Source organism: Corvus hawaiiensis, chromosome 26, assembly GCF_020740725.1.
Source record: "Corvus hawaiiensis isolate bCorHaw1 chromosome 26, bCorHaw1.pri.cur, whole genome shotgun sequence".
Classification (NCBI taxonomy): domain Eukaryota; kingdom Metazoa; phylum Chordata; class Aves; order Passeriformes; family Corvidae; genus Corvus; species Corvus hawaiiensis.
This window is the reverse complement of record NC_063238.1, coordinates 9,784,408-9,809,191: the sequence shown is the minus strand read 5'-3', so window position 1 is coordinate 9,809,191 and position 24,784 is coordinate 9,784,408. Positions and strand designations below refer to the sequence as shown.

The 24,784-nt window shown below is 37.9% G+C and overlaps 1 protein-coding gene across 6 annotated transcripts; it reads left to right on the top strand.

The window, feature by feature from the left end:
- The first annotated feature begins 287 nt into the window (after positions 1–287).
- On the top strand, positions 288–24,369 carry MYBL1 (MYB proto-oncogene like 1). Of its 6 annotated transcripts, none has more exons than XM_048287127.1 (16): positions 288–690; positions 4,408–4,510; positions 4,638–4,709; positions 7,436–7,528; positions 8,706–8,926; positions 10,712–10,895; positions 11,118–11,192; positions 12,668–12,778; positions 14,020–14,253; positions 14,564–14,929; positions 15,406–15,548; positions 15,766–15,880; positions 17,472–17,588; positions 17,675–17,779; positions 19,708–19,887; positions 21,729–24,369. In XM_048287127.1, the coding sequence occupies exons 1-16, from the start codon at positions 671–673 to the stop codon at positions 21,855–21,857; spliced, it is 2,268 nt and encodes a 755-aa protein (XP_048143084.1). In that variant the 5' UTR covers positions 288–670; the 3' UTR covers positions 21,858–24,369. The 6 variants fall into 6 exon arrangements, with proteins under 6 accessions (XP_048143084.1, XP_048143085.1, XP_048143083.1 ...); XM_048287128.1 differs by having other exon boundaries at positions 12,665–12,769; XM_048287126.1 differs by having other exon boundaries at positions 12,665–12,778.
- Positions 24,370–24,784: the final 415 nt, after the last annotated feature.

Below are 24,784 nucleotides of genomic sequence, written 5' to 3'. Positions count from 1 at the left end.
GGCCACCCCGCTCCCCCCGCCCCGGCCCCGTCACATCGCCCGCCCGCCCGCCGGCGCGAGGCCCCGCCCCCTCCCGCCCGGCGCGCGGAGCCGCGTGCGGTCGGAGGCGGCCAATGGGGCGTCAGTCCGCCTGCGCAGATTCAAACGGCGGCTCGCGGGGGGGAGGCTGCGCGCGAGATTCGGGCGGCACCGGCCGAGCGCGCCGCGAGCGCCGGCGGCTGAGCCCGAGCGGCGGTGGCGGCCGGTGCGCGGTGGGGGCCGGGCGGGCACAGGGCAGGGCAGGGCAGCGGAGCAAAGCGGCCCGCAGACGGAGGGAAGGAGGGCGGCGGGTGCCGCCGGAACCCGCGGCAACTCTGACAGCATCGGAGAGCGAGGCACAGTAGGGGCGAGAAAGGGGCCGCTGCGCGCCCCGTCCTCGCGGGCAGCGGCCAGGCCGAGCCATGCCTGACGCGCCGGGGCCGGGCCGGGGCTGAGGGCGGCCGCCGGGGCGCTGCAGGCACCGCAGGGAGCAGCGGGCCCTGGGAGGATCCCTGCCCGGCTCGAGCCTTTCTGAGCCGCCGGTGCCCCGCTACGTCCCCTGCCCTGCTGTGAGAAAGGGAGCCCGGGCGGCTCGGGGGCTCTGTACTGCGCCCCGCGGCCGTGGCGGCCCCCCCTATGGTGCGCGCCGAGGATGGCGGAGAGACGGCGCAGGTGAGTGCGGGACCGGGGCGCTCTGCGCTTTCTGTCTCCCATCCCCTCCCGGGCAGTGCTGCCTTCCACGCCGCTGCCGCGAGTCCCGGTGCCCCCCCCGCGCCCCGGGATCCTGGCCAGGTGCTCCCCCCGCGCCCCGGGATCCCGGCCAGGTGCCGCCCCGCCCCTCACCGCTGCTCTCGGCCTCCTACCACTGCCCCGGCGTCGGCTGTCACTGCCCACCTCCCTCCCCCTCCGGCACTCTCGCAGGTATCTCTTCTCTCGGACTTCTGGGCACCACCTCTTGGGTACAGATCCCGCCTTTGCCCTGGCAGCCGCCCTCATTTCTGCGCTTTCGCTCAGGTCGTCTTTGTTGTAACTTACCTGGGCAACTGAGCTTGTCAGTAACAGCTACGTTGTCTCCGCAGTAGCTTTCCGTGCTGGTTATTTTCCTTCTGGTGGAGTAACCCTTTCTCCTTTTCACCTCCCAAGTGGCTTTGGCACAGCCTTGATGTAAAGTTTGGGCCTGTTGAGTTTTCCCAATGTCTTCAGTGCGCCTACTTTCTCTCGTCTGACATATTCTTTGATTGAAGATGTCATAATCTAGCCTGAAATATTCCTGAGAGATAATGTTCTGCTCAAGAGCTCCAGCAGCTGCCCTAGATGGCTTTCCTACATCTTTTTGTTTTATTGATACGAAAATGGGTGTGTCTTTGCTTTGTATTCAGAAGGTGGGTCTTGGAGAACTGTTTTGTCGCAATGGTTAGTCTTGTCTTAAATCGGTTTCTGAAAAGCGATAAAGAAATTTAAGAGAAGGATTAGTACTGAGAAAGGAAAGGATACCCGGTGAGTTATCTATGGTATCTGGGGTTTATTGTGGATGCATACTTTTAACGGAATTGGGGGTGGTTTCAAAGTTACACATATTAAAACTGCTTCTGCGTTTTCCTCTGATATGGAAAAAATTATAAGAGAATATTTTTCTGCAAAGCTGCAGCTAAAACAAGAAAGAAATGCTTTGGTGTTCTAGTTGTGTAAGCTGCAAAGGGCTTTGCTTGCAGAGGCTGACTGCTGAAGCTGTGTTTGGCTGTCTCAAAGAATAGCTCGGAGATAGTGTGTTTCTTGGCACTCCTAATCGGCATTTTGTAGTTTAAGGGACTTTCACCTGTGGTATTATAAGCAGTAGTTTCATTTTTGTCAAGCTTAACTTGTATTATCTCACATGGCTGTGGAGAGCCTTGGTTTCATGATTGAAAATGCAACGGGTTGTGGATAGCAGAGGAAGCTTTGGTTAGAGACTGACAGCCCAAGGCGCATGCTGTGTCAGTGTCTGATGATGGTATCTCCAAAACTAAATCACTGAAGCTATGAGGTTACATAAAAGTGACTTCAAGACTTTTAATCTAGATGTGGAGTAAGGAGAAAGTGTAATAACTTTGCACGAAATGGTATTAAATTTAATCTTATATTCGTTTTATGTTAAACTGCTCTTGGTTGTTGCATTTGGAAGCTTGATTTTTTTCCTTTAATGGTTCTCAACTCAGAATTGCAAGGACAGCTAGAACAGATCTCACAAAATACGTACTTTATTGTCCCAGATGTCTTATTTGATGAAACTTGGTGGCTGCCTTCCACTTTGGTGCTGTATTTTAGCACAGTTTCATAACTGCAAAAGAATTGTCAAATGAGCTATAACAACCCCACATTTAAAAATCTTGTCTTTTTAATTGAAAGCTTAAAGTAGTAGTCCCAGCCATTCATCTGTATTTGATTTATAGTCTGTTGTAGCACTATTCTAAACAAGACTCAGGACTAGGTGGTTGTTCAGGTGGAATCGAGGTGCAGGAGAGGTTAGTGCCTGCTTGGTGCACAGAGGCACTGTCGGCTGCAGCGGTTTGGCTGTGGGATGCCAGAGAGTTCCCAGTGCAGGGCTCTAAACTGCAGCTGCCTGTGGGGCCCCCACGTTGTCTGGCACCGGCGCTCTCACCAGTGTCACTGGCGTGTATATGGAGCCCCTTCTCCTCTTCTAAATCCCCGTGAGTGTTCACGTAACTGGAGACTGCTCATGAGCTAGTTTGCTGTGCGCTGGGTAAGGAGGTTGTGTTGACAAAGGGCTTAACAAGAAGGCCAGATTTTAGTTATAAGTGAACTGTATGGCTTGCTTGGTATGAAATGGTATTATGAGAAACATATTTTGGTGTTACAATCCTAAAATATATCCCTGAAGTTTGTCAGATACCTGTGGACAAAAGAAAAAAAAGGAGGTGGTAGGGGGAAGAAAACAGTTACTTCTGAGTTTAAGTTCTCTTTTTGTAAGTCTTAAGCCACTTAATGCAAACCTCTTATAGTCATTGTGTTTGCAGCTCATTTTTTTTGAAAGTACAGTGAAGAACTTGCTGTTGGCCTTTCCACAAGTCTACTGCCTTGTCTTTCAGCAATTCAGCAGAGTTTTCATATGTTTATGTTTAACTGCTGCATCATGAAGCTAAGTAGGGCAAATGAACATATGGTGTAGGACATAGAAGCAAGTCTGCAAGAGTTGGGCACTTGCTATCCTGTGGTAATGCTTTTGAGTAAAGTATGTTCTCTGTGGCTAACAGGAGCAGACTTAATGGGAAATAACAAATAATGTGTAAGTGGTTAATCAGCATGCTGTGCTGATCATTGCGTGTTTTGGAAAATAATGGAGAGATCTCCAATCTAATCTGTTCTTAGGACACCAGCACAGGTTAATTTCATTACTGGGGAAGGAGTTTTTTTATACTTGTGGTTGAAAAATTGAAGTAACTGTCAAGGATGAGCACAACTAATACGTTTTGTTTTGAACCTGAATTTATTATATTTTTATTGTGCTTTGTACCAATAATAAAATGGAGAAAAAATTGCACTGTGAAACTGATTTTAATTTAAGCAGTGTATTTGGATGGGAGTCCCTTCTTTGGGCCTTTGGTATAATTAATGCGGGGGCACTGCAGGCCTTGTTGTTAGACCTAGGTTTCCACATGTGTTTGAATTTATGCTAACATGAGTCACTGACACACAAGTTTTAGCGATGATTCCATGAAACACTTCCCTGTGCCGCCTGTTTGGAAGGCTTTGTTTATCCAGGCTGTGGAGTTCCGCATTTCTCCAGTAGATGGAGCGTCATCTACGCGGAGTCTCAGGGGTGCCTGGCTGCCTGCCGCTCTGGGTCCGCGCTTTGAGGCTCAGCGCTGATGTCGAAGTTATTTCTTCTGGAACGCATCTGTCTTCAGAGATTTGTATCTAATTCCTGTAACACTGAGGCAACGCTTTTAGTCAAGTCAGGAGCCCACTTAAAATCTCAAATTGACGTTTACTTATTTGACATTCTTGTTGTGTTTGTTTCAGTCATGGAGGTGGATCATGAATGTGTTTTGCAGCCTAACAAACCACTCTGTTAGCTCATTCATGTAAAAGAAAGATGAAAAAATGTGTTACAAATTCACGAATCCTAAAAAGTAGTTTTTACTTCAAATTTAAGTCTCAACTTGGAATGAGTTATCTGTCCAATGTGTGGCCTTGAAATTAAAATGAATTCTGTACTTTGACATGATGAACTGCTGGAGGCAGACCTTGATATCATGCAAATCCCATATATAATTTTAGAACAATATGTACAGATTGGTAAAAAGGTACAAGTAATTAGAAAAAATAGGTTATTCAGAGGTATTTTAAACTCTCTTTTGATCTTCTTCACTCTTCTGTTGTACTTTGCAGTGAGGAAGACGATGATTTTCAATATATGGATCATGACTATGAAGTACCACAGCAAAAAGGTTTGAAGAAGATATGTAGCAAGGTGAAATGGACCCGTGAAGAGGTAATACTTTTTTTTTTTTTTTTTTGCTTTAGTCTGATCCCTACCTAATCTTCTTAGCTCATGAAATATGTTATTATTGTATTGGGGTAGCATGTAAAATTTATTGGCTGAGATTATGTCTTAACAGGATGAAAGGCTAAAGAAGCTGGTGGAACAAAATGGTACAGATGATTGGGCTTTCATTGCTAGTCATCTACAAGTAAGTTGAATCTCTGTTTCAGTTAAGTTCTCTTAATATTTATTTACTTTGGTCATATGTCTAGCTGGGAAATGAGGTGAAATAGATCAGAAGCACGTAACAGTAAAAACTATTTTAGAGAATGCTTCTAAAATAGACTTGAGATCTAGCTCAGACCCTGAAGAACCTTATTGGCACTGTCTTCAGTGACAGTCTGAAATGATCAGAAATGCTTTCTGTTCACACTTGCTATTTGTTTTCATTATGGAATATATTCCTGTATCTTACTGGTTCCATTACTTGTGGTGGCTATATCCAGAATTCGCAGGTTGCTCTTCTGAAGCAGTTAGAAGAGTGGGTTGCATTTGAATGATTGCTTGAAAGGAGAAGGATGAATTTCTTGAACACCATAGGCAAGAGGGTGCATGTGTTTATTTACTTGTATGTGTTTTTTGGAGTTTTTTTGTTTGTTTGGATTTGATTTTTTTTTTCAGTGATCACTGCTTCCGTGAGGTAATGGTAGAAAGTACCTACAACTAGAATTGATGGTGTTTATTTCTCTTCTGAACAAATGTTATAAAATGCCTGCTGTAAAAATATAGTAGAATCTAAGGCTGAAATCACTTCCTAGAAGTGGTGTCAAATATTAGAAATCAAAAAATTACACCTCCTCCTACCTTTGAGGTTCTTACAATATTGTCTGGGATGATGTGGTTGTATGAAATTCCATTGTAAGGTAAAAAAAGACTTGAATTCTGAATGCTGAACAACTCTAACTTTGCATTGTTCTCATCATATTTTTGTGCAACTGTGATGCTTCTGATTTTTTTTCCAAGTGGCAAAATATAGATATCAGGGAATAAACTCAAAGCTTCTAAATTTAAGTCATGTATAAGCAAATCCATATTCCTTACATGTATGTTATTCCCTAATAAAAATCAGTGAAATAAGTGAATGGCAGAGGAGAATCAAAAAGCTTTTATATTAAGCTGTTTAAAAATACATTTGGTGATACTGATATGCAGGTGTAGTATGAATTTGCATTTAACAGATCTAACAGTTTAATAAAAACTTCTTCAGCTGAAAACAAAATAATTTGTTCTGGAGACAAAAAAAATGTTGTTCAGTTGGGCTCAAGTGAAGTTGAAAAAACATTCCACAGTTATCATAGGAAACTTGCATGATCAGGTTGCCTACTGCAGAATCATTGATGTTGGAAGGAACTTCTCTAGGTCATCTGGTTCATGGTCCCTACTCAAACAAGGTCAGCTGGAGCAAGCTGCCCAGGACAGTGTCTGTTTGGGTTTGGATATCTCCATGGATGGAGACTGCACAGCCTCTTTAGGCAACTTATTGCAACAGCCAGATAATAGAGGCTGGCATAATTCGCTCTTACCTTGTTACTGATGATCTTTTGCTAGGAAAACCAAGGGTATCTCAAACTGCTGTGTTTTCAAACCCTCATTTCCTTGCTGGACTGGGCACAGGTAAACCTTCCCTCCATTCTGTGAAGTGAAGATGGCTTCAAGGTGGCTCTCAAGAGTGGGAATGTAGCTTGTAATCACTTTCAGGTTTTTTTTTGTGGCTAAGGCAGACTGAAACGATTATACTGGATCATCCCATCATTTGTTTTGCTTTTCTCTCCAAATCATATTATGATTTCAGAAATGTCTGGAAGATAAAAGCACTAAAAGGCCACAATTTAAAATGTTTTTCTTTTGTCAAAATAGTAACAGCTATTCTATATTGAGTCTTTTACAGCTTGTCTTCACCAGGAAATGGTGATGTTTTGTAAAAAAAACTGTAGTGTGCTTTTAATCATAGAGTTACTACTTGTAATTAGCTTGAAGATACTGTGAACAGTGTAATTTCAGGTGTTAGTGTTCTGGGTGTTTTTTCTGGTTCTATAGACTGCTGCTTTGTTAACTTGATCTTAGCATGGTAACACCTTTACTTGGCAGACAAGACCAGCAAAACCTTGCAATTGGTATTTGCTATCCAACAGCTTGTACTGAAGCAAGTAAATAATCATGTCCCAGTAAAAAAGTATGCTGTCCTGCGTCAGGCTCTCAGCTGCATATTTCTAAGCATCGGACCAACCCTTTCATATAGATAGTTTCTAGGAGGCTAAGTGAAAGTTACTTCTCTTTCGTAACTGGGAACAATATTTCAAAAGATCCTTAGTGAAGCTACAGAAAAGCACCATCTGTCCTGACCAGCAAAAGCAATGGTGTTTAATTAGTATGTGTTAACTAAATTTGATATGAATCTGTTTTCCTTAACACTCAAGTAAAGAGCTGAGAATACATTAATTTGGGATTTAGCAAAAAGTGTATTGTTTTATTTGAAAGAAAAAGTATTTCCTTAAAAAGTTTCTCCACTTATTTAAGTTACAGATAATGTCAAAAATAGATCAACCACAAAGTTTAGAGAAAGTGTGGAGTAATAAGGGCAAAAATAAATGCACATTTTTCTTTAAAGAGAGTAAGTTCTGAATTTGGTTATCAAGTTAGTACATTGAAGTAATTAGATTAGAGCTTCATGCAAGGTTGTTTTTTTCTGGAGAAGAGTTTTTATAAGCAAATGGAATAAGAAATAATAAGGGAGAATTTAACTATTATACTTAGAACAAAGTTCTAAATAAGTCCTTTAATTTGAAATAAGCTAATAATTCATGCTAGAATATATTTACAGCTTTATGTATTCAAGAGTTTAACAGCTACACTGGTCTTCTAAAACTCTTTCAGAATCGTTCAGATTTTCAGTGCCAGCATCGATGGCAGAAGGTACTAAACCCAGAATTGATTAAAGGTCCCTGGACTAAAGAAGAAGATCAGAGGGTAACAAAAACTAATTGATACGCTGCTCTTTAATAAAATTGGCATATGGCTGCTAAGAATGTGTACTTTTTCTTGGGTTTCATTCCCATTTAGCTGATGTCTCATACGTCTTGTGACATGGATACTTATGTTGCATTATGATGTATGAGAAGAAAAAAGTTCTCTCTTAAGTAGATGGAATGTCAGGACTGCTCAAGAATTTCATTTCCCATTAGTGAGAGTGCTGGCTGAATTATTCTAGCTTACCAAGTAGGGGGGATCTCTTTGTAGCACTAAAGATCAAAGGTCTCGTTTACATCTTTTGTTCCTCAAACCCACCAGACTTGAAGGGATTGGGAATAAGGGAAATTATTTCATAATCTACTGTTACAACCCTGAGATCAGCTCATTTGGTTAGAGCATGGTCCTAATAATGCCAAGGTTGTGAGTTTGATCGCTCTATGGGCCATTGGACTCAATGGTCCTTCTGGGTTCTTTCCAACTTGGAATGTTCTGGGAAACCATTTATTTCTGTAAAGAAGCTATCACAATGTTTTAGGCTCCTTTTTTACCCCACTGTTGTTAATCTGTATTGCAGCCTTTTGCCTGCAAAACCTGGACTGCCTGATAGGGAGGTGCAAATACAGCTTTCCTGTGGTATTTCAAATATGTTTCTTGTTCCTACTGTTTAAAACTGTTCTAAGATGTTTTAAATTACTATTTGTCAATTTATGAATATGGTCTTCCTAATCTATTTTTTTCACAGTTCTCATTAGTTTTTTAAGGAAAAGCTTCTAATTTGTAAAAACTCCCAACTTCCATTCCATTTCTAGGTGTAGAGGTGTGGGTTTTTCTTCGTATGTATGTTGATAAAAATAGTCAAATGAAATATCTTTACCGGTTTCTTTTTTGGCCTTTCATAATGTCAGCTTCTGCAGTGCGTGACAGAAAGGAAACTTCCAAATGTATGTTTTCATCAATATACACTTATATTCTAAACACAGAAAATTTGGAGTTAGTAATGTTTTGATTTCTTGAAAAATCATTTTTAAACCCCCAAGTCACTGTCTGCCTCCTTAGGCCTAATATCAGTTGACTATTATAATGCTATTCTAAAATGTGAGTTTATCAGTGTTCTCAGCCTTTGATTAGGTAAAATAGGTTTTGAAATTTAAATGTGCTTTCATCTGTATTCCAGGTTATTGAATTAGTTCAGAAGTATGGTCCAAAGCGCTGGTCTCTAATTGCAAAACACCTGAAAGGAAGAATAGGCAAGCAATGCAGAGAAAGATGGCATAACCATCTCAATCCTGAGGTAAAAAAGTCTTCATGGACAGAAGAAGAGGACAGAATAATCTATGAAGCTCACAAGCGTTTGGGAAACCGATGGGCTGAAATAGCAAAACTTCTTCCTGGAAGGTGCTTTTCAACTCTATTTGTGTTAAATGTTGGAATTTGAAGAGTGGTCATCTCAGTACCCTTTCAAATCTTAACTTGTTAGTCAGGGAGTATCTGTTGAAACTTACATCACGTATTATTATATTATGATATTATTAACTTATTTATCTTGATAGATGCTAAAAATCTTTTGAATTTGGTATATATTCTTAAAAAGGCATAAAACCCATAGAAAGACCTCTAACACTTTAGAGATATCTTCAAATTCCTCCTGATCACTTAAAAACCCTCTGTAATAGAGTTGAACTGAATTAACTGCAAGTAGTAGTAGAAGAATGATTTGATATCAAACTTGATATCAAAGGGTTTTCATTAATGTGTATTTGAGGGTGACTTTCCTGGTTTAAGATGTGATTTTTTTTTTTTGTGTAGCACTCGTTGGACTGGACACTTGTAAAAGAAAGTCTTAGTAACCTTCAAAAGTCCAGGCTTAGGAGTCATGCATTGCAAAGTTAGTTGGTTATCATGAAGTCTCGAAGTTGAGTGAATCGTATGCATTGTTCGCCTTCTATTTCTTTCAAGTTTGACTTCCAATTTCTATGGTTGTGGAAAACAAAATTTTAGTGTGTGAAGAGTTTAATGAAATAATTCTTTTACCTTGTACTGTTAATTGAAATTCAGTGTTAAGGTTTCTGAATTCAGTTTGTGTGTTCAAGAGGTGACTGTCTAGCTGTGCCTAAGGAATGTCAACATTTGTTATCTTGGCATAATGAGAGATGTGCACGTAAAAAATTTGCATTTTGATTAAGTGCACAATCCATGGCTCATAGTAAATCCTTCGGAGGAATGAGATGGTTGCATCTAAATAGAATTTCAGAGAGGGAAGATGAGTTTGACAGAAGAATTCCTATTTAGCTTGTTTGTTGTCAACAAATCTGAGACTTAGCTAAAGAGTGCTAAAGATCACAGACCTAGAAGATTTGTAGAGTCCAACACTGGTGGGATGAAAAAGGGGAATACTTCTTGGAGTTGATCTTAAATGAAAAATGGGGCTTTAACCAATTTTTGTTCCTACGTACCTCTACCTAAGGCTGGGAATAATAATGCTAGTATTTTAGACAGTAATGCAGTTATAGTCTACTTTTGCCTTAATGTTTGTTTAGTGTTAAAAGTGATTTCAGCGTGCTTGTCAAAATGCCATGCCTGTTTTATCCTATCCATGATCAAGGGCATGAAGAGATAGTAGGATGTTCTCCCACAAAGCTGCACATAAAACACAGAGCGGGGGTTGCAGGCTGTCAATTTTAGAAGAGATATCTTCCAGTGGCAAACACCAGCCAGAGTGCCTTTATTATGCTGTGGGACAGTAGGGTGATTGTCTTAGCTACATGTACTGCAAATTTATAGCAAAGGGGTAAATAACCTTGTGTCCACTATGTTATTCCACATATCTAAGAAAAAAGGTTCCCCCTCATGATTACAGTCAGAACCCATAGAAAGACCTCTAACACTTTGGAGGTATCTTCAAATTCCTCCCGATCACTTAAAAGCCCTCTGTAATAGAGTTGAACTGAATTTAATTTTAATTTCCGGCACACTTGAAGTTTAGTAGAAGGAAGTTTTAAAAAGGGTAGCTTTCTAGTCATTAAGCCAAAACCCCACTGATAATAGAACTTTCAGTTTAAGCTGCTGGAGCTTTCTGGATATGTGGCTTCAGATTAACCTACTCTACAAACCCTGTAAATTGTGTCTTATATTAAAATTTGAGATATGGAAGCCAGTCACTGTTTTATACTTTCATTTTAGGACTGATAATTCAATTAAAAATCACTGGAATTCAACAATGCGAAGAAAGGTGGAACAGGAAGGATATTTGCAAAGTGTTATAAAGTCTGAAAGCGCTAGTTCTGCTGAACTTCAGCCCCAACCTTGCCTGACTATGGAACACTTGCACACTCAGAATCAATTTTATGTGCCTGTTCAGACACATGTAAGTTCAAAATTTAGAATAATTAGTATTTCCCAGTTTCAAATAATTGATTTGGTTTGAAATGAGAAACAAACCTGAAAGATTGAAGATCTGTTGAGTATTTTTGTGATTTTATGGCAACTTAGGATTTGTAAATCATGAATAGTATATGTATAATAAACTAGTAATAATTTTATAGCCTCCTTTTGTTGAGGGTTTGTAAAATGTTTTATGTCTTTTTAGATTCCAGCATATCAGTATGCCTCACCAGAAGGCAGCTGTCTAGAACATGCTCCATCTTCTTCCAACATAGTTCAGGTAAATTGTTAACATCCTTTGTAAATTAAGGAGAATTTACTGCATATTATACAGTAAAATAAATAGATGTGTATCTTCAAAATGTCTGTTAGTCTTTCACTCACCTAAATTTATATAGCTTCCTCTGTAAGTAAGCTTGCTAGTGTAGTTGGTAGTTTTAGGTAGGAAAAATGAAGCTCTCTTTATAAATCCCAGAAACATGATGTTTGTGCTTATTTCTGACAGAAACATGGCTTAAAACATAGTTTACTTGTTAAATCTGGAGGCTAAATCGTGACCTATATTAGTATTACCTAGCTTATGAGAGATTTAAAGACAAGACTTTACTATTTACGTATATAGAATAAATATAACTCTGTCTGAAAAACTCAGCCTACTGTGACTTGTACTTCTGACTGTGCTTTTTTGTTCTCATTAGGTTTTATTTCTTTCTCACTGATAAACATCTTTCAATCAATTGAAGATGCTCTTTTGCAGCATTCTAAATGCTGAAGAATTAAGAAAATTTAAAGCAAATAGAAGTTGGACATATTATTTCCTTTTGCTTCTTTGGGTTCACTTGGGAGATATCTGAAATTCATTATGTGATGCAGAATGAATGTAGATCTTGGTTTCTAATATGACTCCTTGGAAGAATTTTTGTGAATTTGGAATTAGTAAAAAAATGTATTTTGACACAGGGAATAATACACGTTGTGTTTCTGTTAGATAGGGGAGTTCTGTAGAGCTCTACCTAACCTGAAGTTTCCCCATGCAGGTCATCTGTTTCATGTTGCATTTTCTTTCCTGATTTGGTATAAGAATACAAGTCACAACAAAGCCTCATATGACTTTTGACACTTTGGATTGCCCTACACAGAAAAGTATAAGATACTTTCTGCTCCTTGAAGTACTCTCTAAATTGAGGATAGTGTATATCCTTCCCTATATTTATAGCAATAATGGAAAGTGTTAAGGAGGTTAAGAGCAAACAAACCAATCAAAACCACTTCTTTAATTTTCTTTTCTGATAGTAGTGGTGGGATTGCTTGTATAGATACTGTGTCAGCAAATGCTGAGTTGAAACACTTTCTTGCACACTTAGTGAGGATAAATAACACAAAATTTTAGAAGGCATGTGAAAACACAAGCATGTAAACCAGTGTGCCGAGGCTTGGTTCTGTTAAAGACAGAATGTAGTGACTTTAGTTTAGAAAGTGTTTTAGCATGCTGATAACTTACAGGCCATATTAGAATCCAGTTAAAATACCACCTTACACACCACTTTTACATCAGATCCATCTCCTGGTTATTGGAGTTGTTTTGCTTGTGAGTGACTTCTGTACTACAAAATATGATACAACCTGAACAGTTCTGTTCCCTCTATGTGTGGATTCCTGTTAAAAGTACAGCTGTGTTAAAATATAGAGTCTTTACCGTGAAGGGGTGGTGGAAGTGAAAAATAGTAATGGCTTCTTTCTTAAATTTTTCAGCAGCCATTTATTGATGATGATCCTGATAAAGAAAAGAAAATAAAGGAACTTGAATTGCTACTTATGTCAGCAGAGAATGAAATCAGAAGAAAACAAATGTCTTCTGTAAGAAATGTAAATTTCTCTAAATATTTGAATATGCATTACTGAGGTTAATCCTCAGAAATTCAGTAACGGTTGTTTGGTTTAGTGTGGTATTTTTTTCACCCGACCGTCTAAAATCAAACCTATGGCTGTTGCATTGTAAAACAAAAATCTATGTATTAGAGCTGAGAGAACTTATTTTTAGTGCAGTTTTCTAAACTGTGAAGGCAGCAGAAATAAGACCAGCAATTTGGCAGTTCCTAACACCCAGTATTTTAATCCTCTTGAAGATGTAACACATTTTATATCACTGCCATTCAGTTTTATAGATCAGTAATATTGATCATCTGCTCAGTAGAGAAAGGTGAAAAATACATAGGTTTTGCCCCATTTGATTTTGAAATGTCCTGTAGATTATATTTTCCTCAAACTTCAGTGTGAGTGCTTGCAATACTTAATATCCACATTTGGACATGATGAACAGTAAATAAATATGCACTGCACACAAATTGTGTTTAAATTCAGTGGAATTTCCCTAATTCTGTAGAATTAGGGTAACTTGCAGATGACAGTCACTGACTTCCTCAGAGAGCTTTGCACATCAGACACCTAACTAACCCAACCATATTGATCCCTAGTTTAGAATACAGGTGAACTTGAGATTTTATGTGGTGCAGTTATTCCTGGCATTTTTTTGAAACAGTGCAGTGTTCTACTTATCTAGTAGAATCTGGTTTGCTTCTAGATTTCCAGTGAAAATTAAAATTTGTTTCTTGGGTACTAAGCAGGCTACTGAAATGGAATAGCCTTTTAGAAGTTTACTAAACTATTAATGCAAAATCTGCATTAAAAAAACCCAGATCAAACAACTAGTATTTCACGCTCTAGAAACATTTTCTAATCTTAAAATTTACCTATGTTCTGTATTGAAGATGACTTCATAATATATTGGTGTTCAGGTACGCAGGAAACTTGCATCAGAGATGGCTTCCAATACAGCCCATAATTACCTAAGTTATGAGTGTGTATAAGATATGAATGTGAGGTAAGATAAAAATCTTACGCAATTTGAGAATGTTGAGTATGTTAATGTAAAGAGAAGACTAACTGCATTAATTGAAACAGATAATTGGTATTTAAAAATGCCAAAATTAATAGTTATGCTTAGTCTTTCCACACACTACTTTTTTTTTCCACCCTGCAGTGACGTAATTGACTCTTTTCAACCTCTAAGTTGAATAAAATTAACATGTTTCTTCATAACTTTTTAGCAAGCTGGAAGCTTGTCTTGTTGGTCTGGAAATTTTATCATGGAGGATTGTATGCCTAATACACTAAGTAGCCTTGAGGAACAAACAAGTGATTTCTACAGCATGGACGAGACCCGCATCACACCTGTTCAGCAGAATTCACCACCTAAGTATTTGGGTGTAGAAGCAAACAGAATGTTAACACCTCTACAAACCATTCCAGAATTTGCAGAGACACTAGACCTTATGGAAATTGTAAGTTTGTATTCCTTCTTAAAAAGAAGTGTTTAATTAGGAATGACAATTTACACAATATGTGTAAAGTACTGTTAAAATTGCCTTATTTTGTATTTGTCTATAATTTCCACCTTATCAAGTGATTTATTGCCTTTTTAAAAACAATTTTGTTTTAAAATATTCAGTATTTTATGATTGTATGAAAGACACGGGGAGAATAATTTGGGAAGAATATATGGCTTGTGGAGCTAGAGGGCTGATAGATTATCTTGGACATTGTGAAGTAATCTTGGATAAGCCTGCCTGTGTTTTGCATCTTGCCTCATAGGATCCGGTAGCGTGGAGTGATACCTGTTTTGAGCTTTCAGAAGCTGTTGTATCCCCTGTCAAGCCGGCTCCAGTAAAACTAATGCGGCTTCAACACAGTGAAGGGGCTGCTGAGTGCCAGTATAATGTCGGTATTATGCTTGATGGCAAAAACCACAGCAGCATCAGTGGGGATGAGGAAACAGTTTTTTCAACAGCCTCAAACTTAGGTAAGTTCAGCAATCCACCTGCTATCCTGAGAAAGAAGAAGAGATTGCGTGTTGGGCAGTCCCCGGTGACTGATCTGAACGATGGCCTGTGTAACGATGCCGTCAATGTTGCACTCAAGCGGACGCCAGTGAAAACACTACCATTTTCTCCATCACAGGTGAGTGCATTTTAAATATGGCTAAATGTGAAGACTGTAGTGGGTGGGTTATAAATTATAAGTAGTTTCTTCCCTAGAAGTACGTTGTAGCCTAAATAAATATGTCAAAATAACTTCTTACAGCATCTGCATAAGAGTAATAAGTATCTTAAAAATAAATCATTAAACAGCCTCTGTTTTGAAGACTGATGGGGAGGGTGGCAGCAGCAGTGACAACCTGTGTCTCAGCTCACACTTTCTCATGCGAATAATTGTTGATAGAGACCTTTTGTCTCTGTGACTTAAGTAAGTAGTAGGGATTTTAAGAAGAAAATCAAGGTTTCAGCAATAAGTGTAAGTCAAGAATAGAGTACTGGGGTTTGTCAGTAAAAGTCTTTCAGATATGTGTATATAATTCGGGGGTCTTTGCTGTTCAGCACAGTGGTGAAATTTTGTTCTGTAAGGTTGCTTTCCCCCCCCCCCCCCCTTGTGCTTAGTTTTTCAACACTTGCTCTGGAAATGAACAATTTAACTTTGAAAATCCTGCATTTACATCGACTCCAATCTGTGGGCAGAAAGTTCTTATTACGACTCCTCTACACAAGGAAATGACACCACAAGATCAAAAGGAAAATGTGGGGTAGGTTTATTACATTAAACATCTGGTGGTGTTACTAAATTAAAGTTTAATACATGTGGGGTAATGCTATAGTTATCTCAGTACTTTTCAGGTTCATGGTGCTGATACCTGTTGTGTAAATTAAAGTACTTTAAAATGTTTCTTAGATTAATTTAATTACATTGCTGATGATAAAATATTAAAATGTGTATATGAATGCTTTTATATGCTTGAATAGTTTTAGAACTCCCACAATGAGAAGATCTCTTTTGGGTTCAACACCAAGGACACCAACTCCCTTTAAAAATGCTTTGGCTGCTCAGGAAAAAAAGTATGGTCCCCTCAGACTTATGGTATGTGATGATACTGTTTCTTTTCTTCTTTGTTGAAGTCTAAATGTCCTCTTGGTTTTGAGGTACTGTAAGCCTCCTTGTGATCCTAGAAAGCATTTTCTTATCCTAGAGAACAACTAGAACGTGAATCAAAAACGCTTTGGATTTGGTTGTTAGCCTTGTGTAGTATGGAGGCATTATCTTCTTGAACAGTAATTTGGTGCATATAATCATTTGATCCACAGTAATCTTAAATGCATCAGTTTCATGTTTGTGAGTTGTTTTAAATTTACCTAGCCTTGCTAACACTGTATCTCTTACGAGGTGGTTACATAATTGCCTGTGATTTTAATACTTTAGGGTTTCTGTTTTTTCAAAAGAAAAATTGTAAGTCGGACAATGAATGGGTGTGGGTTCTCCAGCTGGGTAACTTAGTAAGAGCAAGCTGCTGTACATGAGTTTGACTGACCTCATTATTTTAAACAACTTTCACATTTCACTTGAAAACCTGCATTATCTTTGAATCCTCTGGACTATGTGAGAGCTGAGTTGTTCTTTGGTTTTGGTTCTTCTACAGCACTAGGACTGAAATTAGGTGTTTACCACAGTGTGATAATCTTGAGTGATGTTAGCAGTCTTCATCTGAAACCCCAAAATTTTAGTATAGCAGTTCATGATCCTCTGATTCTTCTGGCTGTCACAGACTTTTTTTTTTTTTTTTTTTTTTGGTTGTGTTGACTATGGATAATGTTACCTTTTTTGTTAGTTTGTTCCAAATGAATTCAATTTTTGTTCTCTTCCTAGCCTAGCTAAGGTATGTTAATGCATAATAACTTTTGGAATTCAGTAGACATATGCTTTTCAAGTTCTGAAAAAATTCCAGCCAATATATATTGACTACTTCTTTTCTGCAAACACAGAAGGTAGCTCAGACTTTGCCACGGGGCTTGGCACCATCTGTGTTACCCTATAGATTCACAGTCCCTCACTATGCAAATGGAGTGGTTTGGCATTCCTGTTTCTGTCCACTATTAACCTCCTGTTCAAAATCAAATTTTGAGGGCTTAAGGGAATTCTTCTCCTGTTGGTACACAAAGGAGCCATCTGTATGGCTTCTGTGAAATTCTGTACTGTACTTAGGGCTATCAATGTCTTATTCAAAGATTTGTGTTAAAATTGATGTAAATTCTTTTCATAACAACAGTTATACATTTCTAGCACAGTTTTTTAGTATGTTTTTATGCATGTATATATACACATATGTGTTTTTGTAGGTATTTAGTGTATATAAATTATTCCATCAGTGGATAACCATTACTAATAAGTGCAAACAAGTAGTTTGTCTTCAATGCTACCTTGCATTTTTGAAGCACTGTGTGCATGTATATGTTTTATCTGGCTAGAAATAATGTGGAGTAAAATGAACTTAAAAAAATCTTCATAGCTTTGAAATGTAGCCCTGTGGTTTTTTAACTACAGTAGCTTAGGTCCTTTCTTGCTATGTTTTGCAAGATCCCTCTTCTGGCCTACATTAGCTGAAAGTAGAATATGGTAGGAACTGGCAACTAATAGACTTCATGTGTTTTCTTCTTCAATTTTAATTAACATTTAGTCACAACCACTTGCCTTCTCGGAGGAAGACATTAGGGAAGTTTTGAAAGAGGAAACTGGAACAGATATATTTCCCAAGGAGGAAGATGACACTTTGTATAAAAACTGCAAGCAGGAGGTAATATGACAGTAGTAATTTCAAATAGGGAATAACTGCTTTTACATTATATTTTACAATTTTTCTCTGCAAAATGTTTCTTTCAGCACAACTTTTCTAAAAAAGTCAGAAAATCACTGGTCCTAGATTCACAGGAAAAAGAAGAGGTTGGGGCCCAGCGCTTAACAGAAGATAATAGTTTAGATGTACAGGTAAGAATGAAATGAAGCTAACTGAAGAGCATCACTGGCAGCAATATTAATATGGAACTGTGTGTCTTCTGTCAACTATAATAAACTTTTGGATTGAAGCTGCTAGATTAATGCATCTAGACAGTGAAAAAAAAATACCTTCAGTTTGAAATGCTATTTTATGTACTTAAGAAATAGGTGAGCATTGGGCTTGAATTCATGCATGAATTTTTCCTTTCAGTCCTTCAGAGTAGGTAAAATAATGTGAATGCTTTACAGGTTTGTAGCAAAGCTGTTTCCATGCTGGTTACCTGTAAACTTTAACATACACAGCATGCTGAAGCTCTCTGTAATATACCAGGAAGATGACATTTGCTCTTGTGCTATGCATGCTTGACAGTCTTGCAGATGTGTTCTGAAAATACGTAATTGCATGTTAGGCAGCAAGTTTCTCCTGCTTCGCATAGTAGGGGAATACTTTAAGGAATATCAAGCATGTAAAAGATGAAGTTTGTGTGCTCCCTCTGCCTAAAGGAATTTTAATACTTCTGCCTCAATAACCAAGACATTGAGAAATCGGATATGGGGCTCTTTTGGTCCCTCTGTCCTTTAAAAAGCAGCTCGGTGTTTTTCCAGTTGAATAATTGCATAGCTTATTCTTTAGTCTTGTAGGAAAACTTTGTTCTAATGAGTTCTTAATGCGTGTATGTGTTCAATTCTTAAAGAGTAAATGTCTGTGCTTCTTGATTAGGTTTAAGGCTATATTCAGAATGTAGGAGCCAAGGTCTTTTTTTAAAGACTGTGTAAGGCGCTTAAGTCATGCTCCTTTCTAGCTGGTTCTCCAAATTCCCTTCTGAAGTGCCTCTTAGACTGTGCCAAGCCTTGGGATCTGCCTGTTGGGTATTGGGTGCTCTGCCACCTAGTGGGAATTGCCAGCTTCCCCAAGAACATCTCTTGTGAGGAGCAGCGGTGCTGCAGCCATTCCAGTCATAACGAAAATGCCTGGTGTTCTCTTAGTAATATCTTGCTAAGGCACGGTATATTGTGTATCGCTGATGTCTAGCTTAAGATGCACCATGACGTTGTGGTCTGTTAAAGGCAGGGGACTGGGGAAAAGTTGATTTTCCGTCATTTTCATGAGAAATGCTGGTGCAACAGGAACATTGACTCCTAGCAAGAGAGATAGTGTAGTATCTTATTTAAAAATGAAGAATATACCAATCCTGAGGTAGAAATTGTGTGTCCATATGATGATAATTTAGGAATAAGGTCTGAGGTAGAATAAATATTTAAAGGTGGTTTAATGGGGTGTTTTTGTAAGAATGCAACTACTTATGCCACTGTTACTGTCATCTAATTTTTGGTCTTTAAAGTTGACATATATATGTCTTGCACTTTCGTATACTGAAGCTGGATTAATTTCTTTTTATTTCCATAGACATTACCAATATATAAAATTCTTCTGGAGTGATCCATCCAGTGCTTATTTCAGTTCTTAAAGCAGTTCCTCCCACTGAAACTGATGTGATCTTACTTTTTTGACTCTAGTCTCCTTTTCCTTACTTTCATGAGGGTTGTCCTAGAAGTGAATTACAAGCTTTTTTCTTTAAAACTGTTCTGTAGTTACCACTTTATCAAATCTTGTTCTTAACAAAATGTTATCAGAGTAGTGTGGCTTTAGAGTAAAGAAACTGTCTACACAGTGATGCCTAAACCATGCTAGCAGCTGCTTGTTGTACTATGCTTAGTATTGACTGTGGATTCCAGTATGGACCAGGCTAGTTCTTCATATATGGCTCATTACATTTTCTTTTCAGATTCTTTCCTAGGGTCTTTCTGATAGTATTTGCTTTGTTTACATTTTGGCTTCTCTGAACACAGCTGTTGAAGTCTTTTTGTATTAATTACTAATTATTATTCCTGTTCCCTACCCTCTTTTTTGTCAATAGTCAAAAAATGCATATACCACATCTTTATTAATGACACCATTGTTGGAAATACAGGACAACAGATGTAACCTGACATCAGAAAAACAGGATACAAATACAGCAAACAAAGCAAATGCAGTAATTAAGAAGAAACTGAATGCATGTGCTACAAAAAATGTCAAAATGGAGAAAGCTCTTCAGGTCTGGATGCAAAGAATTCTGTTAGTTCTGTTAGTGGGTTAATAAAGAAATTTTGTGTTGTTTTGTTTCTGTCTTGCGCTAATGTCTAGAATTGTTGAAATCAGTGATCCAGTTTCAGTCAGTGTTTCCATGATCCTTATTTCTTGTAAGTTGGTCATTTGTCTGCGAAGTGTTTTTCATAGCTAAGTTCCTTAAATACAACCCTGATGTTTCACACTTTGTTTCAGTGAAACAAACTGATGTTTCACTAAGATTTAGATGTGGGGGAACAAAAACAGGGTAGGGAAGACCTGCAAAACAGGTCTGGGTGCCCAAGACTAGGAGTTAGAAAACTTGGCCTGGTGCAAACTAAACTTCTTTAGGACTTTAGTTTCTCAAATTTCTCTGGTGCTTACTCTTCATAATAAGCCTAGTGGGCTTCATTAAAGCAGAGTTCATCCATGGGTTCTGTTTGGTAACTGTTCTTGTTACGGCCCTGTTCTTGTACATCCATATATTTTCCATACTGGTAAAACCATGGAACCTAGTTTTTCCTCTGTGTAGGTCCCTGACCACCAGCTTTAAGAAGAGATTCTTTGACCTACTTTGTACCAATTCCAGTTTGTCCCATAGGGAGTTAATGTATAAAGTTTTTTTTGTCTTCTTAGAATATCTACAGCTCTGTATTAATGAAAAAATAAATTAAAAAAAAAGGCAGGATACCTGGAGCCTGATCTTCCATATTCTACTTAATTGCTTTAACAATGGTGTTTTCAAGTACAGAGACAACACTATTACTTTCTGATCTTTTCTTATGAGAAGGAAGAACAAAGTTCATTTAATTGTGATATTAAAATTAAAAAAAAAAAAAAAGAAAAATTTCTTTCGCTGTGAATTGCAGCTAAGGTAAATACATCTATCTGGCCCAGAAGTATGGTGTTTGGAATACTTAAAAGGGGAGCTGAGTTATAGTATACTCACAAATATTTTCATTGAACCATCTTTTTTCTTTTTTCTCTTTCCCCAGAGAAATTCCCTCTCAGTTTTGTGGCCTCTCTAACCCTAAGTCCCTTTCATGAATCAAGTTCTGCTAAATTTACAGAGAAACTCATATAGATAATTTTCTTTGTGAATCTATATGCAGAACTGATCCTTTGGATCAGTTTCTAGCTCGATGTGGGAGGGAGAGGATCTTGCATTGTTCATCATGCTACAACCAGCCTGTGCCAGGTCCAATTTGGAGCTGAAACGAATCAGCTCGAGGTTCAGTACATCATGTGAAGGTGTAGTCTTTGCTTCATGGAAAAAGCAGGACTAGTAGCTTAATTATTCCATTCATCATTTTTATTCCTAATTCCTTTGCCATTTCCTATATATTCCCCAAAAATCTGACCGTTCTTCCATGGCTGCCACTTGGTTCAGTAAAGTTCTTCACAATCTTCTTTTTCAGCTGCCAAATTATTTTATCTTCCTTGGTGTCTCCAGACAGCTGTCAGTAATGTGTTTTTCTGCCTGCTGAACTTAGCACATTTAAAGAGGAAGATATTCAAAGAGAAGAGAACTTAATTAGCTTCCGTTTTATGTATTAATTTTGAACTAGTTAGACTATTGAAGAGTGTTTTTCATTTTGTGTGTTAGAACTTGAAGCATAACCCAGATGCACTGCTTGGGAGCTGGATTAAGGGTGGAGAGGAAGCTTTGTCACAGGTTTTAGGTATTGTACTGTAGAACTGGATCCTCTCAGTAAAGTATACTATTGCTAGGCTTTAATAACTTATTATTACTCTGAAACATTGTATGAGAATTGCTGAAGTATTTAATTTGTTAAATGAACCTTTTTAACAGAATTTTATTTTATGCAGCCAAATCGTGACTGGGAGGCAGTTGTTTATGGAAAAACGGAAGACCAGCTTATCATGACTGAGCAAGCAAGAAGGTATCTGAGCACATACACAGCTACCAACAGCAGTTCAAGGTCTCTGATACTGTGATGGTCACTGCAGCTGACAACCATCTCTTTCCATTGAAACTGAAACAATGCTGAAGGCCATTCCCGTGCGATACTTGGGAATTAAATCTTTACTTTGAGAGAGTCTGCCAAGGGAAACCTTAAAGCTACCTTAAAGCTTCCTTTCTTCTTTTGACTGACAAAGAACAGACATGAAGCTCTTACATTCTTTACGAAGGGATACCGCAAACAGTTCTGCAGTGAATTTTTTAAATATTAAAAAAGTAACCCCCTATAATATAAAGAAGGGTAAAATACATTACAGTACTGACAACATACAGTTTTTAGGTCTATTTTTCATATTTATTCTTTTGACTTGCATCGCTTTTTTTATCTGTTAGAGCATTTTCAATATAGAGTAGGTTCATAGGTTGTTACTGGTTTCCAAACGAGCAACATACATGACTGAATGTGCTTTTGCTTATGTAGCATATTTCTAGTATATAAAGAAACACAATGGAAAGGAGTACAAAGGAAGGATAGAAAGTTGCACTACTAATTTTTTTGGTATGCTGCAAAACAATGAAATTAACTACAGTGTTAAATATATTTATTTGCAAATGGTACTAGAAGTAGGCAGAGGGGGGTGAATTAAGTTTAGTGTAAAGCATCAGTATTTTCTTCATAAATCTCAAAATGAGATGATTGTTGAATGTATTGTACAGTATGTAGGAACAAGGAAAATTTTGTAAATTGGAAAGGAGTCTGTTTTTATAATTTATTTCCATTTCAAAGCTTAAATGTAGATATTTATATGTATGCAGGTTGTCTAGAGGCCAATGTTGTTTCCTGTTAAAACAGCTAAAATGAAAAAAGGACAAGTTTAAAATATATGAAATAGCAGAAGAATTACAGTGGTGAAGTGTAAAAATCTATACTGTATGTTACATCTACATAAAGATTGCACTATAGCCCTAAAATCATGTTGGTCTACAACATAATTACAAGGTATTCCTGTATTGTACAGCAACTGTTCCTGTACTTTGTTTAAATATATTTAGAAAGAAATGGTGGGGTCTTATATGAGACCGAGGAGTACTTTGTCCTGCATAGGAACTAAAAACTAATGCATTTTCAATATATATATTTTATTCTTTTTTTTTTTTTTTTAAAGAAACTTGGCACCTTGGATCTCAAAACAATTGTATCTGCACTTAACTTTGACCATTATATACTGACTAAATGTTTGAAGAGCAAAGAGAACATTCTTTTATTTATGAAAAATCTTTGTCCTTATTTAAAGGTATACAGGTCACAACACTTGCTTTAGTTGCCTATTTTAGGTATTTGCACTTATTTTATGTCTTTATTTTTGGTTTTGAAGGAATGTTTTGGTTTGCTTTTGTTGTAGAGGTTTTTATGTAGTTAATTTCGAGCAAGTTATAATGGAGTGCTCTCAACAGATACTGACAGGTAAATAGAATTGTACACTGTAGTTTTAGTTATTTATAATTCAAACACTCTTCCTCTCCACTCCCGGGTGTGCTGCTACAGATCGTGGCAGAATCGGCTTGCTGCTATGAGAGATGGAAAGAGCGAGCATCATATGCACTGTATGTAAAATTACATGATGTCAGGTTCTCTAGTTAACTTTATGAGATCAACCAGTACTATGCAGGGTGTGGAAAGTGTTCCTAACACTTTAATATCAAAGATGGTAGAGAAGAATTAATTAATGGAGAATTTTAACATGTGATGAGTGGCACAAGGAAGGTAATGGGTTCTTAAACTTTTTTTAAGCATCTCAGAGCTTATACAATCCTTGTTTTTATGAGCTTTTTGATATTGGCTCTGATAGTAGTAGGCACAAACATTTTTAGCAATTTTTAATTCACATCAAAATTTTAAGGGGGGGCGGGAATCTTATTATAAGCAAGGGATCAGAAAAGGCCCATCATGCCAGGATTACTCCTCACCTAGCAAAATTTAGAGGAGCCAATTGGCATTCTTGGCAATACTAGATTTAGGTGTGCATTACCAGAACAGATTTAACAGCAACATGTAACTCTGGAGACAGCATTTAATTCACAAAAAATGAAATCAGACATTAAGACAGAATGACTATCTAGAATCTGGCTGGTATATTGAAGTAGAAATGGTATCATCAAAACTACCTATACCAAGTTTAAGCATAGATTTATGGTAAGTAGTATAATTTGTGTTGTTATTGGTTGGATCGTTTAGTTAACTCCTACTTTGTTGCTTTAGCAGGAAGGTTTTAATCTTTCATGTGTCAGGCATCTTATTACTTTTTGAATGTTGTGTGCATTTGCATTTCTTTCAGTTTATAGGTAAATTGTACATGCAGCAGCCAAACTTGCATGAAACCTAAATACATATTACACCATATTTTTGTTCTAAGGTTTGACATAATGTGCAACAAATGCCTTGTTTATCTTAGTTTTTGTTGTACTACAAACTTTTCTTTTATGTAAGAGAATCTCACAATACAGACTGCGTTAATGTCAGAAATAAAGCATCTATGTACCAGGTTACTGTAAGTGTCTTTTGTTTGAAAACTGTAACACACAGTGCTCGTTAAAGCAACATGTATGTGTGCCTGTGGAACTGCAAGAGACCTGTGTTCTCTGAACTGGGCAGAGGCAGCAGACATGGGAATCAGTGGGTTACGCAGCAGGTTGGAGTCCCTTGGCAATACCTACTTCAATCCAACCTGCATGTAAGCCTACTTGTATCTGATTATCAGTTTATATTTGTCTCTCAAAGCTGTAACACAGATTTTTATGTATAGAAGACAATTTGAGGAATGAATGCTGACTGTGTAAAGCTTTAGTTACATTCCTTTCATTTGTAGGGTAGAAGTATTTTAGTATGTGTGCCTGAGTCTTGGGAGGTAAATGCAAGTGTAAGTTGTGCAGTGTGATTTTATTTTTTTTCCTCTCCTAAGTA